Below are 17,193 nucleotides of genomic sequence, written 5' to 3'. Positions count from 1 at the left end.
AAAAATATTTGCACACAAGAAAAATCAAGTTCACACTGAGTGATTCTTGGCAGTCTTAAACCAATCTATTTTGAAACAAAAATATACTCCTCACACACATGGTTATGGGCTTAAAAAATAAGACATCTGTACAATGTCAGATGTAGAGTTGAAATGTATTACATTTAGAGTTTGCATCCCAATATTACACTTTATATACATCACAGAAGACTGAAATATAACAACACCGTTTGACTCGCAGCTTTTTTGAAATGTTTATTAATTATGAAATTCTTAAAAATATGAATATAATTACACCCATGAGGCCACGGGGTCAAAAAGGGCTACAAAAAAGAGCATATGAATATAATTACACCCATGAGGCCACGGGGTCAAAAAGGGCTACAAAAAAGAGCATGTGCCGGAGAGGTAGATAATCCCAAAGAGGTTTTGAAAGGATTCCGCAGCTCCCTCATTGGCTACATGACATGAGCTCAGATGGAATGTCTGAGGAGAAGTAGGCTACCTGTCAGACACATATGATTTATAATGGGCGTGGTTCATTGTTGAGGGCAGGGCAAAGTGCGCATTTCATATATTAGATTGCCTGTACAAACGCCACCTGTATGGAGCAAGGTATAGTAGGCTACGAACCTTAACACTTTGGATTTACAACTGAAAACAGACCCTCATGATGACAATGGACCCGTTGAAATCGGCCATATCCATTGGGAATGTGGAGGAGACATCTCTTGCTTTGCCGTCCGATAACAAACTTCGGTCCAAACAGCAGCGTGTCTTGGATCAGGTGCAAACCATTAAGAGGGGCAAGTCGAAGTACAGTAAAAATGGATCTTTATCGTCGCCAACGAAGTCGCCAACGAGTAAGCATCATTATTAGAATAAAAACGTATTACGTTATTTGTATGCTATTTTATTTCACCTAAAGCCTAATCAGGTTATGGTTTAATGTTCTGATTTACCCCCATTAGATTTGCATTGTTGTTAATGATTTATTAATTAAAGTAAATTAATAACCCCCATACATTAGATATCATTAACTCCACTGTTGTTAACTCTGTTAAGTAAACAAAGTGCAACATGTGTAATTTTAATATAGTAAACATAGGCTAAAGGACAGTCTATGCTGTCACATCCCGAAAATCTGTCTAGCATCAGAACGGTTTGGCCATAGAAATATGATCCCACTATGGAAAGAGGAGTTTCACACTAGTGTAACGGGACTCATACAAATGAAAAAATATTTATTGAGCTTTTTTATAACTCCTAGATATAGGACAGACACTTCAAAACCTCCTTATGATACATTTTTCTGACTCTCTGTTTTGCTATTTATTAATGTGCTATTTACTGCGTTTCTATGCGATATAGTAGTAGGCCAAATTAAATATTATATTAAAAAATATATACAGTACCAGTCAAAAGTTTGGACACCTACTCATTCAAGGTTTAAAAAAAAAAAATGTTTTTAACTATTTTCTACATTGTAGAATAATAGTGAAGCCATCAAAACTATGAAATAACACACATGGAGTCACCAAAAAAGTGTTTAACAAATCTAAATGGATTTTAGATTCTTCAAAGTAACCACCCTTTGCCTTGATGACAGCAGTCTAAGGCACTGCATCTCAGTGCAAGAGGCGTCCCTGCAGTCCCTGGTTCGAATCCAGGGACTGGAACATCACATCCGGCCATGATTGGGAGTCTTATAGGGCAGGGCACAATTGGCCCAGTGTTGTCTGGGTTTGGCCGGGGTAGGCCGTCATTGTAAATAAGAATTTGTTCTTAACTGACTTGCCTGGTTAAATAAAGATTAAATGAAAAATACAAAAATACTGTATATATATATATATATATATATATATATACCTAAATGTGTCCTAAAAATCAAATAGCTAAATGAGACATGGTATGACCATCTTAAAACAATTCCATTTGTTAGCTTAGTAGAACCCACCCCTGAACGGCGGGTTAACAGTTCACACAGACAATTTTAAGATTTCACATGCATTAACATGAATCATTATGGCTTGGAGACTTGCTTCTTGGCATCTATTCAGTCACGTAAAAAAATCTAATTAATTAAGAGTGTTACACCCAATATTTTACCGTGATAACTGATATTTACACAGCTTTTAAGAGTAATTTAGGATCTCTCATGTTTCTCTCCACAGGTCCTATGTACATCAGCGTATTCACTGACTCCATTAAGTCACCTACCAGTCCCAATGGAATTGTCTTCTCGAATGGTACAAATGGCCTCTCAAGAACGGTATGAAGATTTTCATTTTCACATCACATACATACGAAGATAGAATACATTGCCCCATGATTTTGATAACTGTGCTAGGTTTATCAGTTGTATTTAGCAGTATACAGTTTGGATACTATAGTGAGCATCACTATTCATCTCATAAAATGATTTCCTAATGAGTGATGGCTTTTAATATGAAAGCAATGCCATCGTGATGGGGTAGTCTGTCTGAGACTAATCTCGGAACCCAGAACTATATCCACTGTGACCAGCTACTAGATTTATGTGAACATTATGTCATGAGTGTAGTCAGATAGAAGCAGGTGTTGCAGATGACTGACTAACCACAGGACTGGGAGTCAACATGTGAGTGTCTGCCCAGTCACCAGAAAAATGGGGAATATTGCTCTTTCCAAGCAGCTCTCCCTCTAGCACAACTCCAGAGAGAGGCATCCTCTCATAGTGGCATCTGACTCATTGTTGTAACACACACCTCTGTCTTAATCATGTACTTTCACATAGATGAGGCATTATGAGTACTCTGAACTGAACTCTGGTCCAAGCCAACTTTCCAACCAGCTTTGGAGTTTCTGGTTTCCCACTGCCCTCTGCCAATTAGACAAATCAATAGTTATCAATAACAATAGATTGATTATATGCAGTACATTACATTTATCTTCACTCACAGTGGGCCACCTTGTGTATATTATGATTTTCGAATGAAGTTGTAAGTGCTACATTTACACTGTAGTCATTTAGCAGACACTCATACCCATAGCAATTAGGGTTAAGTGCATTGCACAAGGGCACATCAATGGATTTCTTTATTTTTCACCTCAGGGAGGTGGATTCAAACCAGTGACCTTTTGGTTACTGGTCCAACACTCTTAACAGCTACGCTACTTGCTGCCAGGTGCTGGTGAAAGTGTTGCAGTATTCCTGATTCCAAAGCATTTACTAAAATGACTTTATTCTGCAGCTTAGCCATGAGCAGAGCACCAAGCGAATGGTACTGTCCTCCAAGGGATCTACTGTTCAGAGAAACCTGAGCAGCTCCAGCCAGTGGGAGAGACGATTACCTCTCAGTCCCCCCATAGCCAGGGGTCAGCGCAACAGCAGCCGCAGTGTGCCTGATGCGGACCCCTTTCCCTTCCACACCACCACACAGCGCTCTGCCCTGCAACAGTTTCAGTCCTCAGTCCCCGCCCGGCAGCTCCAATCCAACAGATCCAGCTTCTTCCTTACTGAGAGGGGTAACAGCCAGTTCGTCTCCAATGGCAACGGCCCCTCTCAGGTCATTGTCAACAGCAACGATGTGCAGAAAAGGCACAGCCAGTTGATTGGCACCCGTCAGACGAAAAGCAGCGGCCAGATTACCAGCAGCCAAACTCGTATTGAGAGGGTGCCATCGAACCCCTCCATGGCCGAGCCCAAGATATCAGTGGTCAAGAGCAAGATTGAAGCAGGGTGAGTGGAATGAGTGAATGTGAGATATTGTGTAAATGCTGCTTTGGGGTTTGATGAGTTGATTTTCAAATGTTTCTGAACAGCTGTTGAATCAATATACAGTGCAATCAGAAAGTATTCAGACCCCTTGACTTTTTCCACATTTTGTTACGTTACAGCCTTATTCTAAAAATGTTTTTTTCCCCCTCATCAATCTACAAACAAGACCCCATAATGACAAAGCAATAACAGGTTTTTAGAAATATCACATTTGTTGATTCACCTTTGGCAGCGATTACAACCTTGAGTCTTCTTGGGTATGACGCTACAAGCTTGGCACACCTGTATTTGGGGAGTTTCTCCCATTCTTCCCTGCAGATCCTCTCAAGCTTTGTCAGGTTGGATGGGGAGTGTCGCTGCACAGATATTTTCAGGTCTCTCCAGTGATGTTCGATCGGGTTCAAGTCCAGGCTCTGTCTAGACCACTCAAGGATATTCAGAGACTTGTCCATGAAGCCACCCATGCATTGTCTTGGCTGTGTGCTTAGGGTCGCTGTCCTGTTGGAAGGTGAATCTTCGCCGCAGTCTGAGATCCAGAGTGCTCTAGCAGGTTTTCAACATGGATCTCTCTGTACTTTGCTCCATTGATCCTTCCCTCAATCCTGACAAGTCTCTCAGTCCCTGAAAAACATCCCTTTAGCAAACTCCAAGTGGGCTGTCATGTGCCTTTTACTGAGGAGTGGCTTCCGTCTGGCCAGTTTACCATAAATGCCTGATTGGTGGAATGCTGCAGAGATGGGAGAATCTTCCAGAAGGACAACCATCTCCACAGAGGAACTATGGAGCTCTGTCAGACTGACCATCGGGTTCTTGGTTACCTCCCTGACCAAGACGCTTCTCCCCCGATTGCTCAGTTTGGACTGGCGTACAGCTTTAGGATGTGTCTTGGTAGTTGCAAACTTCTTTCATTTAAGAATGGAGGCCACTGTGTTCTTGGGGACCTTCAATGCTACAGAACTGTTTTGTTACTCTTTCCCAGGTCTGTGCCTCGACACAATCCTGCCTCGGAGCTCTATGGACAGTTTCTTCAACCTCATGGCTTGGTTTTTGCTCTGACATGCACTGTCAGCTAAGGGACCTTTATATAGACAGGTGTGTGCCTTTCCAAAAAATGTCCAATCAGTTGAATTTACCACAGGTGGACTCCAATCAAGTTGTAGAAACATCTCTAGGATGATTAATGGAAACAAGATGCCCCTGACCTCAATTTCAAGTGTCATAGCAAAGGGTATGAATAATTATGTAAATAAAATATTTCATTTTTTATTTTTATACATTTTTTAAATTTTTTATCTAATAACCTCTTTTCGCTTTTTCATTGTGGGGTAATCTGTGTAGATTGGTGAGGAAAACAATTTTTTTCATACTTTTTAGATAAGGCTGTAACGTAACAAAATGTGGAAAAAGTGGTCTAAATACTTTCTGAATGCACTGTAATGACAAACGTATCTGGACACCCCTTCAAATTAGTGAATTTGGCTATTTCAGCCACACCCTTTGCTGACAGGTGTATAAAATCAAGCACACCGCCTTGCAATCTCCATAGACAAACATTGGCAGTAGAATGAGCTCATTGACTTTCAACATTGCACCGTCATAGGATGTCACCTTTCCAACAAGTCAGTTCATCAAATGTCTGCCCTGCTCGAGCTGCCCCATTCAACTGTAAGAGCTGTTACTTTGAAGTGGAAATGTCTAGGAGCAACTACGGCTCAGTCACGAAGTGGTAGGCCACACAAGTTCACAGAACAGGACTGCCGGTAGCTAAAGCGTGTAGCACGTAGAAATTCTGTCCTCAATTGCAAAACTCGCTACCAAGTTCCAAACTGCTTCTGGAAGCAACATCAGCACAATAACTGTCCATCAGGAGAATCATGAAATGGGTTTCCATGGCCGAGCAGCCATACACAAACCTAAGATCCCATGTGCAATGCCAGGCATCGGATGGAGTACTGTAAAGCTCACTGCCATTTGACTCTGGAGAAGTGGAAACACTTTCTCTGGAGGGGTGAATCACGCTTCACCATCTGGCAGTTCAACGGATGAATCTGGGTTTGGCGGATGCCAGGAGAACTCTACCTGCCCCAATGGTTAGTGCCAACTGTCAAGTTTGGTGGAGGAGGAATCATGGTCTGGGGCTGTTTTTCATGGTTCGGCAGAGGCCCGTTAGTTCCAGTGAAGGGAAATCTTTACGCTACAGCATACATTGACATTCTAGATTATTCTGTACTTCCAACTTTGTGGCAACCGTTTGGGAAAGGCCCGTTCCTGTTTAAGCATGGCAATGCCCCAGTGCACAAAGTGAGGGCCATACAGAAATGGTTTGTCGATCGGTGTGGAATAACTTGACTGGCCTGCACAGAGCCCTGACCTCAATCCCATCTAACACCTTTGGTTTGAATTAGAAGGTCGACCGCAAGCCAGGCCCAACGTCAGTGTCTGATCCTCACTAATGCAGGTTGCATTCTCCTGGCATTCGCTAAACCCAGATGTGTCCGTTGGAATGGAAGCCAATCCCTGCAGCAATGTTCTAACATCTAGTGGAAAGCCCTCCCAGAAGAGTGGAGGCTGTTATAGAAGCAAGGGGGGACCAACTCCATATTAATGCCCATGATTTTGAAATGAGATGTTCGACGAGCTTTTTGATCATGTAGTGTACCTATATGGGGTTTCCCAACAGGATGAATGATTATGGCCAGCTTGCTGATATTACCATGGCGGAGGCGGTGCAGTACCTGTCCAGTGGAGATGTGACCTACCAGCACTATGGCGCCTCATTCATCCAACACTCTACCTACTCAGAGGACAAGGCCAAGCAGGAGGTGAGGACACAGACGTGGGTCTCCAGGACCCGGACTCAACAACACTGTCCTGTTAGAACGTCTAAAAGCTTTACCTGTCTCTCAGGTGTTGCGGCTCAAAGGGATCCCTCCTCTGGTGAACCTGCTGAGGAGTCCCAGTCCCCAGGTCCAACAGACTGCCTCCGCCGCCCTGCGGAACCTTGCCTTTAAAGATGCGGGCAACAAGGAGGAGGTCCAGCGCTGTGGGGGCATCACTGAGTCCCTGGCCCTGCTCCGAGACACAGACTCTACCGAGACACAGAAACAACTCACAGGTACAGACGACTGTTCTCTTTCTATACTCAACACTTCTCTGTCTAGTGACATCATAGACAGTTGACAGTTGGCAGACATATGCACCAGTGTGTGAATGCAAGCGGTTATGAAACACGCTTGTGTTGCTTTCTGATGCCAAAATGTGCATATTTAAATTGAAGGGGCAATCTGCATTTTCTGCATCCATTTGTGGACATCTAAATGAATGATATACCTTTGATTCATGAAGAATATAACTTATAGATGCGTCATGAGCTTAGTTCAACTGTCATACCTTATCATAACCAAATATGCATGGGAATTACGCTTTGTTATTGTTTCAACTGCTCATCTCTGCTTTAAGTGCATTCATGCCATAAAGCACAGGGAAACACTCACTAAACCCTGTCACCTTAATCCTAATCAGTTCTTGCTGTCAGTCACACAAATGATCTGTGGTGTGCTGTTGTACCAGAGAAACTTGATATGTGAGATGTCTCACAGTAGGCTGTTCTGGAGGATAGAGCATCCTGCTCTCTATTGTTCTGTCTCCCTGAAGCCGTGCTCCATAAATTGGCTCTAATGCTATCAGATATTTACCCTGGTTCTTGACTGGCAACAGGACGTAGCTACAGTGTCTATGCTGTACAGTGACAGTTACACCTCACATTGCCTGTCAACCCTGGTCGTGGTTTGTTCTCTCTCCTAGTTATGCATTAAAAAGTACACGCCATGCCCGTGTCATGACAGTTTGATCAAAGTGCACTGTGTGGCTAACTAGTATTGCTTTTGTTGAATTTTTGTGTTTGAGTTGAGCTGGCTAAGATTCATGTCACAGTAGTAGCATTAGAGGTAATCAGATATTTGAACAACTGCTGTTTCTACTGCCACTGAACTCAGAAGTTCTGAACTTTGTCCTGTCTCTCCAGGTCTCCTTTGGAACCTGTCGTCTGCAGACAGTCTGAAGCCAGAGCTTGTGCGTAGCGCTCTGCCTGTTCTGACAGAGACTGTGGTAGTACCTTACACAGGAGGAGTAGATGAGACCAACAAGAACCTGGACCCAGAGGTCTTCTACCATGCAACAGCATGTCTACGGTGAGACACATCGATCAATACTGTAGACCAGGGGTGCACACTGCACAGATCTACTGTATACTATCAGTTAGCCCAGAGGTTACAAAGACAAACTTATGAACTGGCAAATGGAGGAGTATCTACTATCTACTGCTGTTGCGCCTTTGAGCAAGGTACTTAACCAAAATTGCTCCAGGGGCACTGCACTGACTGAACCAGTAGCCTACTCTAGACTGCTCCCAGCCGACAACATGTCGGTGCTGTCTCAGAGGATTGGGTGAATGGCACAAATGGACGATAAAGTACGGTTTTGTTCTAGTCTCTCATGTCTCCACTGTCAGACTACACAATGCTGACCTGCCTTTACCTGATGCATGACAATACTAGTTGAACTTTTCCAACAGAAATCTGAGCTGTGCGACGCAAAGCAACAGGCAGGCCATGCGTAACTGTCGAGGTCTCATCGACTCTCTGGGCAGTTACGTCCAGGAGTGTGTAGCATCAGAGAGGCCAGATGACAAGGTGGGCGTGCAACATTAAATATCTTAAAATAACGTTGAAACAAGTGATGATGCATTTATGGAATGCCATTCTTCAGAATTCCAAATAATATAAGTTCTACCTGCATGTGAAAATATCATGGGATACATTTTCTCCATTGCTTACGTTTACTTGATACCTACTTTTTAACTTGGTGTTTGAAGAATAATACTATGGACATGTGTATGGTAGGTACAGATTAATGCGAACTAACCAAACCAGTTATTTTGCCTCTGTTTGTGCCAGTCTATGGAGAACTGTGTCTGTGTCCTGCACAACCTGAGCTTCCAGCTGGAGAGTGAGGCCCCGGCCCTGTTCAGCCGGATCACTGCCCTGGCCGGGACCATCAGCCGGGCCAACGCCTCAGCTGAGACCGGCCCCATCGGCTGTTTCAGCCAACAGAGCAGCAAGGTCCAGGAGCAGGAGGTGAGACAGGCATATAGGTCTAATGACATCAAGGGAGAGAGTAGAGAGATGGGTGGAAACTGTACATAGATACACAATGACATCATTGTGTACTGCACAGTATTGAATGTTTTAAAACACGCAAATGTTGTGTACATCAACTTCCATCATAGATCTGAACAGCGAAAAAAATCTGATGATTAACGTTCACTCCTGTAGAATCACTTTGACTACCCCGTGATGGAGGAGCAGCATCCTAAAGGAGCGGGCTGGCTCTTCCACTCCAAGACTATGCAGAGTTACCTGTCTCTGCTGAGGTCCAGCCAGAGAGAAGACACTCTGGAGGCCTGCTGTGGAGCCCTGCAGAACCTCACCGCTAACCAAGGCATTGTACGAACAACACAGTATTTTTATGCTTTATTTAATTAATTATTTTCACACAAACATTATTTTAAATGCACCAAATGTATAGACAAAAAACATGCACCAAATGTTTGTAGAAAAACAACGATTAAAATCATGGTCCTCCCAAAAACTTTTTAGAAACGCTTCATAGACCCCGTTATAAGACCCTCATCTCTGTGTTCACAGGTTTCTAGAGTGATGAGCCAGACCATTGTCCAGAAGCTGAACGGCTTGCCTGAAATCTCTCCCCTGCTGCAATCCTCCAACCCCAGCCTACAGAAGACTGCTGTGGCTTTGGTGGGAAACCTAGCCAAGAACCAACGCCTTCAGAGCATCATGGGTGAGCATGGACACCGATCTTAACCATGTTCATAGTGAAATGGATGGAACCTAGAATGTTAGGCTACCTTGTTTCAATAATGGTTTAGTTTGCATTGAGAGCAAACATCCAGCAGGGTCAGGTTAGCTAAACAATTTTGCCACTTCTATTTTCAGAGAGGATTAAACATTTATACCTGATCTGTTTGTGTTAGTTTTAACATTTTGTTCTTGTTGTCAAGTTAGCAACACTTCATAGTGTGTTTGCGGGAAGTGAATGACCTAATGGGGTGTGTCTTGAAGCCCGACAGACCTTCCCAGAGCTGGTTGGCATCCTCAGCTCATGGACCAAGAAAGGGACAGAGTCTGACGACACCCTGGCTATGGCGTGCCAAACCAGCTACAGTCTTCTGATGAAGGAGCCTGAGCTGGGGAAGCGCCTGCTGAGCAACAACCTGGTCAACTCACTCAATGACCTGAGCAAGAACAGGTAAGGCCTGCTCATTATATTTTATAACAGAAAAGTACAAGATCTGCTCTATGTAAAGAAAACATTTGCAAAATCTAACAATTGTGGACAGCCTCTTTGGGGACTTTCCAAAGAAGCCAGATGACAGAGCTTTGGCTTTGAGGTTAATGGCTCAGAATACTCCAGCCTTACAGGGATTGTTCTTTCTCTTGGTAGGCTTTTCCCAAAGGCAAGCAAAGCTGCAGGTGTGCTCCTCTACAGCCTCTGGTCAGAGAAGGACATACAGAGTTTCCTAAAAAAGGTAAGAATTTAGAGCCTATAATTCAAACAAATTCTGTCATACTAATATGGGATATCCCTGTTGCAGATATGTACCTTTTTTTTGTTGAGAGCTATTGCATTTTATCTATCAGTTTACGCTTCAATGCATTTGAAAAATGAGAAAAATGCAATGGAGGCAATAGCTCTTGTAGGAAAGGAGGATCTGAATAGGCTGGCTCAGTCAGGACAAAGATAGTTGTCTTTATGATCACTCTCCACCCCTTCCTTCCCCAGAGGAGAATGACTCAGTGTGGCTGGCTGATGTTGTCTCTACTTGCTGTTTCTATAGCTGTAGAGATCCCTGGTATCTGTCTGTATTAAGTGAGGTGTGCCATTTGTGTCCTCAGTAGTAAGAACCTAGTCCACGCCCCGATCAGGCATTTGTTGACAACAGTGGAGAATGAATGGAGGGATTATGTTCTGTCTGGTGGGTGAATACAGTATACATACAGTACACCTGAACAATGGTATGTACACAGGAGCTGTAGAGCTGCTGCAATCGTCCAGCCAATGAATCTAAGGATGCAGGTTCACACCACAGTGTCAGACTCTTATCTGTTCACGCAGGACATGTTATCCCTTGGATTTGAATGCTTACCTGATACTGAACATAGTTTTGCCTAGCTCTCTTACCTCAGTTGCTTGACATGTCAGTTTCACTTAATGAGCAACCTGCTGTGAGCTAGAAACTGTTACCATGACATTATTTAGGAAAACAATCCGTATCAAGGGGGGGATTCTAATGTCTATTTAATCATTTGTCCTACAGCAAGGGATGAATAAGGGTTCCTTTGTGAATGACATCACCAGCGTGGCTCACAGGTCTGTGCAGGTTGTTGAGTAACAAGAAGACAGCTGGCATGGATCTCACATCACCTCCCAATGTACTTATGGACTATACACCTACTACAGTATATGTCAAACTGTGTCCAGTTTATATGGTTACTAAATGTTTACTTTAGATTTCAAAACACATTAAAGTTAGTCAGATTGTCCATCTGTTATGTTAAATTGTCTTGTCCATCTTACGTCCGTATAAAGGTTTGTAATCTTGTATTTCTGGGGGGTTTCTGGGCTCTTTTATTTTTGCTAGAAATCATTTGTTTTTCTTTTGTACTGTAAACATGTAGATGTTGTTTGGTACTGGCTGGTTACTGGGATTGCTTGAATAGGCCCCCTTAGCTTGCATGACAATTATGGTTGATTACCCAAAAGCTACTGAAAGCTAATGATCAGATGTTGTAACTCATTTCATTAGATTTATTAAGCTAGAATAGTCCACTAAGTAACAGTTGCCACAGCATACACAAAGCACATCACAAAACAAAAATATTGTGATTGTCACTAATGTTTTACCTACTATGTTATTCTGTATAGTACAGCCATACTGTAATCATTTTTGATACATGTATCCTTTTGTCCATGCCTGTATGGTTTAGATCTCCCAATATATACTGTTGTTTTTTCCATTTTTGTCCATAAAATACTGTACCATTTAAAAAATATATATATATTTTGGAAATCTGTTCCCAAGTATTCCCATGAATAATAGAGAGACATACAGTATTTGATTGTATACAAACATAAGCAAGGTATGAAATTATTCTGTTTTTATTTGATCTGTTTGGGCTTCTTGTGGTCAATTTTCTGTCTACGGCTGAATTGAGTTTTTTGTTTGTTTTAGTCACCTCTGTATTTGAATTCAGATGATGTATTGTATGTATCGCCAAAGACACTTGCTATTATTCTGTTTGTACAACCTCATTGGATAATGGATAAAGAATATTTTCCAAACATTTGTTCATGAGAACTCTTTATGCTTGTTAGAAAACAGCACAGAAAATCCAAGATGATACCAGTAAGTAGCCTTGCATTAGTCTTGGCTCATAGGAGCGGGAGCCTATGATCATAGGAGCCTATGATCTCCTGTTTCTGTAGTGTGATGCAGCCTGATGTACAAGTACACCTCCTGGACATGCACTAGTATATCACAGGGACTTCTGATGTGAATGCATGCTTTACTTAACACAACTCTAACAGCCATTGGCAGTGGTAGCAAATCAGTAAATGGGAAATGCAACTCTGTGAGGCCTGAAGACAAATTGTGAGTGAAATATGAGGACGGTTGAGCTACACCTGAATAACAGCCAGTGGTGCAGCAGCAGACACACCCTGTGCCCTGGTTTACTCCCATGACCTCACTTTGATTTGTTTTGCTTACCCTGCCTGTCTTGTCTCATGTTGTGGTTGGTCTGGGCATAGGACGCAAACTGTTCTGTGGGCACAATACCAGCTTGTGTCTTTCCCCCAGTTTTTACTCTACCTTACTGATTCATGGCTCTGGGATAAGTAAGAGGTATTAGTACAGTAACAACAAACAACGGTGTGCAATTTAAAAAGAAAAGTCAGCCAAGCAAAAACCCGCTAAAAATGAATTGATAAGAATGCTATAATTCCTCAGTGGGAAATGAATATCCAACTGGTCAGTGACAACTGTTTGGAGTTTATGACAGCAACTATGTGAGCTAATTACAGTATTATAGACACTATGTCCTGGGATTTCCTATGATCTTCTATGCAGAAGGACCCATTAACTTATAATGACTCTTATGTTGTTTGTGAGCGTCATAGAGATTACATCTGCGTGTTTGTGAGAGTCTCAGCTTTTCATAGCTTGTTGTGCAAACCATTCAGTCTCTACAGACTCTTTTGTCAAATGACCTGGCCCGGGCCCCTTCGGGATCCACCCATGTCCCACAAACAACGCTCTAGCTCAGCCACCATTAATCACACATACTAATAGTTGGTATCTATGGATGCAGAAGTGCATGGTGCACATGCACAAACACAAAACAATATCCCACAAACACAGGTGGGGAAAATAGCTACTTAAAAATTATCCCCAATTAGACAACAATTACCAGCTGCCTCTAATTGGGAATCATTCAAAACACCAACATAGAAAAATTAAACTAGAACACAACATAGAAATATTAAGCTAGAATACCCCCTAGTCACACCCTGACCTGCTACACCACAGAGAAACAAGGGCTCTCTATGGTCAGGGGCGTGACAACCATGGCATTAATTCTCATTAAAGTAGATACTTCAGGTTCCCACCAACACAGCCATGGGTATAGAGCCGTGGATAGGGTCAGGCGGAGCATTGTACTGTCTGGATCTTGTGAAGTACCAATATGTGACATCTTTCTTCTACATCCACAGTGTTTCATTGTCTAATTATGAACTGGGCAGTCTATTTAACTGGCAGGAAAATTAATGGCGGTACTCTTTTATGCTTTTCTCTTTTCTCTTTTTTTTTAACCTCACTAAAGATTTACCTTAACTAAACCCAACTATAATGAAGTGTTATATTGTTATATTGTATGAATGATCCGGTTATGTCATAAGGATGTATGACTTTTGTGCTCTGATACCCAATGGTCTTTACTTGCCATTGGGTGATATTGTGTATCAGGGATGAATGTTTAGAACATTGTATCTTTACTGAAAGGATAATGGATTTGCTTGAATAGGACCCCTTAGCTTGCATGAAAATGATGGTTTAAATATCAACACCTCTATAACATGGATATTCCGCAGTCCGGACTGAATCTAGGCTATAGGCTACTGAAATGATCAGATGTTGTAACTGACATATTGTATTTGTCACAAATGTTTAACCTTGACATTTTAGTCACTTCTGTGTATTTAACCCTTATGTGGTGTACATGTTTTTGTCATTGCCCCAATGTTGTCGGGTCAGATGGACCCACAACATTATTTTGAAAACAATACAGCCATAAGAATTTACGTAAAAATACTTAATACTTAAGCAAGCAATACAGACCGCATACATGGTTAATATTTGGCCCAGCGTCATTCGGGTTTGGCCTGGGTAGGCCGTCATTGTAAATAAGAATTTGTTCTTAACTGACTTGCCTAGTTAAATAAAGGTTTTATACATTTGCCATTTACCTATGCTAGATCACATTCATCAATAAAAGCTCTATTCGTTTTTTAAATAAAATGTGATTTTTGGATACAAAAATGAATTATAATCTAGACATGGGTGGAAAAAATCATGTTAATCTTGAACAAATATAACGGTTATCACTATTGATGTTTATTGCTTTGAACTGAACAAATTAGAAGGACACATTTTACATACAGTATTTTATGGAAATTATAAATGAGCCCCATTGAACACAAATTAAGGCCGGTCTACACATCACATGAGGGACAGAGTGTTACTGTGTGAGTGTTGAAAATGTATTTCTTGCACTTGATGTATGTGTACTGTGTCTTCCCGCCCTTCTTGGGTCCACACAGATCGCAGCACTTCTTCTTGTTGCTACCGACTGCAATCTAGAATGATGAAAACACTTAGTTCAGGAATTTTACTTACATCTCACCCACTCACTCACTCACTCACTCACTCACTCACTCACTCACTCACTCACTCACTCACTCACTCACTCACATATATAGTTACAGCAGGCCAAGGTAGGAGAGTCAGACACACACACACAAGCAACAAAATCACTCACACTTACTTCCTGTATTGGAGTTGTTGGTTCTGTGGGTCGGGCGGATGGGGCACCAGCATCCTCCTCCTGAATCCTCCTCACGATGGCTGCAGAAGCTGGGGTCCTTGGGATATGCCTAGCTCCTCGAGAAAGAGCTGTCTCCTCTGGAGCTTCCCTCTCTTCCATTCTGGGATCAAAGCCATCCAGATGACAAACGTGTTGTAAGCCGAGACGTCGAAGATGTTGAAGAATATCACAAGTGGCCAGCGTAGGGTTCTTCTTTTGCAGCTGTAGCCAGTCAGCAGCTTGTCTAAATTGTCCACTTCTCATTTGAGGCATTGTAATCCATTAAGATTTCTGTATTTTGATGTTCCTGGCCACAGATTCTCCCATCCCTATGAAGCATACTCATGAGTACAACAAGTATGCCTTTCTTTGGCACGTAGGACACGAGGCAAGCTTTTTTCTCTGCTAGCTTGTCTCTCTTCATTGTATAATTTTTATTTAGTAAACATTGAAATGGATCCTACAGACCCAACCTCCACACTTGGGTTAAATTCAGATGAGAAATTGTATATGTAATGTTTAGCCAAAGATAATTTCTGTTATTCTGTTTGTATGATCTCAATGGATAATGGATAAATAATATTTTCAAAACATTTGTTCTTGAGAACTCATGCTTGTTAGCTTTTTGTGTTGTTAGCTTTTTGTGTTGTGTCCCCAAGTTCACAAATTCTAAGATGATACCAGTAAGTAGCCTTCCACGAGTCTTGGCTCATCGGAGCAGGAGCCTGTTTCTATAGAGTGATACATCTTTACGTACAAATACACCCCCTGGACAGGATGCTAGTCTATCGCAGGGCGTTACCAGTCTTAACAGTGCCAATGTCAATACCGTGTGAATGCATGGTCTACTTCAATAACACTTCCCAAACTCTGTCCTCGGGACTGCAAGGGGTGCACTACAAAGCTGATTAAAATGACCAAAGCGTACTGATTAGTTAGACAATCTGGAACCCCCTCTTTCTAAAATTATCTGCCGCCATTGTTGCAACCCCTATTACCAGTCTATTAAACCTCTCTTTCGTATCGTCTGAGATCCCTAAAGATTGGAAAGCTTCCACGGTCATCCCCCTCTTCAAAGGGAGCGACACTCTAGACCCAAACTGTTATAGACCAATATCCATCCTGACCTGCCTTTCTAAAGTCTTTGAAAGCCAAGTTAATAAACAGATGACTGACCATTTCGAATCAAAACATACCTTCTCCACTGTGCAATCCGGTTTCCGAGCTGGTCATGGGTGCACCTCAGCCACGCTCAAGGTTCTAAAGCACATATGTCAGAGTCAAGGCCCGCGGGCCACATCCGGCCCGCGAGAAGGTTTTTTACGGCCCCTGGGATGATCTTGATTTATTATTAGAACCGGCCCGCAGACCGCAGCAAGCCGGCAGCCCGCAGATCTTTTACACGCACCAATACTACATTTCCCACAATGCAACGGTGACGCACCGAGCAGTAGGCTGCTTCATTTCAATATTTATTGGCACAGCAGTTGTCAGCATCACAGTAAAATTAACTTTCAGATACCCATCAAAAATGGCAAAACGGAAGGTGGACACTGAGAACCGGGGGTTTCAAACAAGGTGGGAGTCGGAGTATTTGTTCACGGAGGTAGCTGGAAAACCTGTGTGTCTTCTGTGTGGAGAAAGTGTGGCGGTACTGAAAGAGTATAATCTGAGACGACATTATGAAACGAAACACGCGGACAAAAACAAGAATATGGACATGGAACAAAGGCTACAAAAGGCAGAGGAATTAAAACGAGGCCTCAAATCTCGACAGGCTCTGTTCAAAAAAGCCAAATCACAAGGCCAGGCTGCTGTCAAGGCCAGTTTTATTTTGGCAGAAGAGATCGTCAGCCCGGCCATTTACGGAGGGGGATTTCATCAAAACTGCATGATTAAAGTTTGTGACGAGTTTGCCCAGAAAAAAGGCAACTCTTTTTAAATGTGAGTCTGAGCAGAAACACCATTGCCGCGAGAGTAGACCAGTTGTCCATCAATCTAAAAGAGCAGCTTGTGAAAAAGGGAAAAGATTTCATTGCATATTCCTTGGCTGTGGATGAGAGCACCGACATTTCTGACATTGCCCAGTTGTCAATTCAACTCCAGCCTAAGCGTGACAGAGGAGTTTTTGGCTTTACGTCCTATGCATGGCACAACTACGGGGCATGATTTGTATGAAGAGGTGTCAAGATGTGTAAATGAGATGGAGCT

At 42.4% G+C, this 17,193-nt stretch overlaps 1 protein-coding gene across 1 annotated transcript; it reads left to right on the top strand.

The window, feature by feature from the left end:
* Nucleotides 1–448: 448 nt before the first annotated feature.
* LOC118388237 (plakophilin-1-like) lies at nucleotides 449–12,181 on the top strand. The gene is made up of 13 exons (XM_035777084.2): nucleotides 449–863; nucleotides 2,175–2,272; nucleotides 3,234–3,721; nucleotides 6,441–6,582; nucleotides 6,668–6,875; nucleotides 7,785–7,950; nucleotides 8,334–8,451; nucleotides 8,716–8,895; nucleotides 9,094–9,264; nucleotides 9,466–9,619; nucleotides 9,901–10,087; nucleotides 10,283–10,367; nucleotides 11,157–12,181. The coding sequence occupies exons 1-13, from the start codon at nucleotides 671–673 to the stop codon at nucleotides 11,229–11,231; spliced, it is 2,265 nt and encodes a 754-aa protein (XP_035632977.2). The 5' UTR covers nucleotides 449–670; the 3' UTR covers nucleotides 11,232–12,181.
* The last annotated feature ends 5,012 nt before the right edge of the window (nucleotides 12,182–17,193 follow it).

This window comes from Oncorhynchus keta, chromosome 10 (assembly GCF_023373465.1).
Source record: "Oncorhynchus keta strain PuntledgeMale-10-30-2019 chromosome 10, Oket_V2, whole genome shotgun sequence".
Lineage (NCBI taxonomy): Eukaryota > Metazoa > Chordata > Actinopteri > Salmoniformes > Salmonidae > Oncorhynchus > Oncorhynchus keta.
Note: the sequence above shows the minus strand (reverse complement) of the source record. Positions and strands in the feature narration are given on the sequence as shown.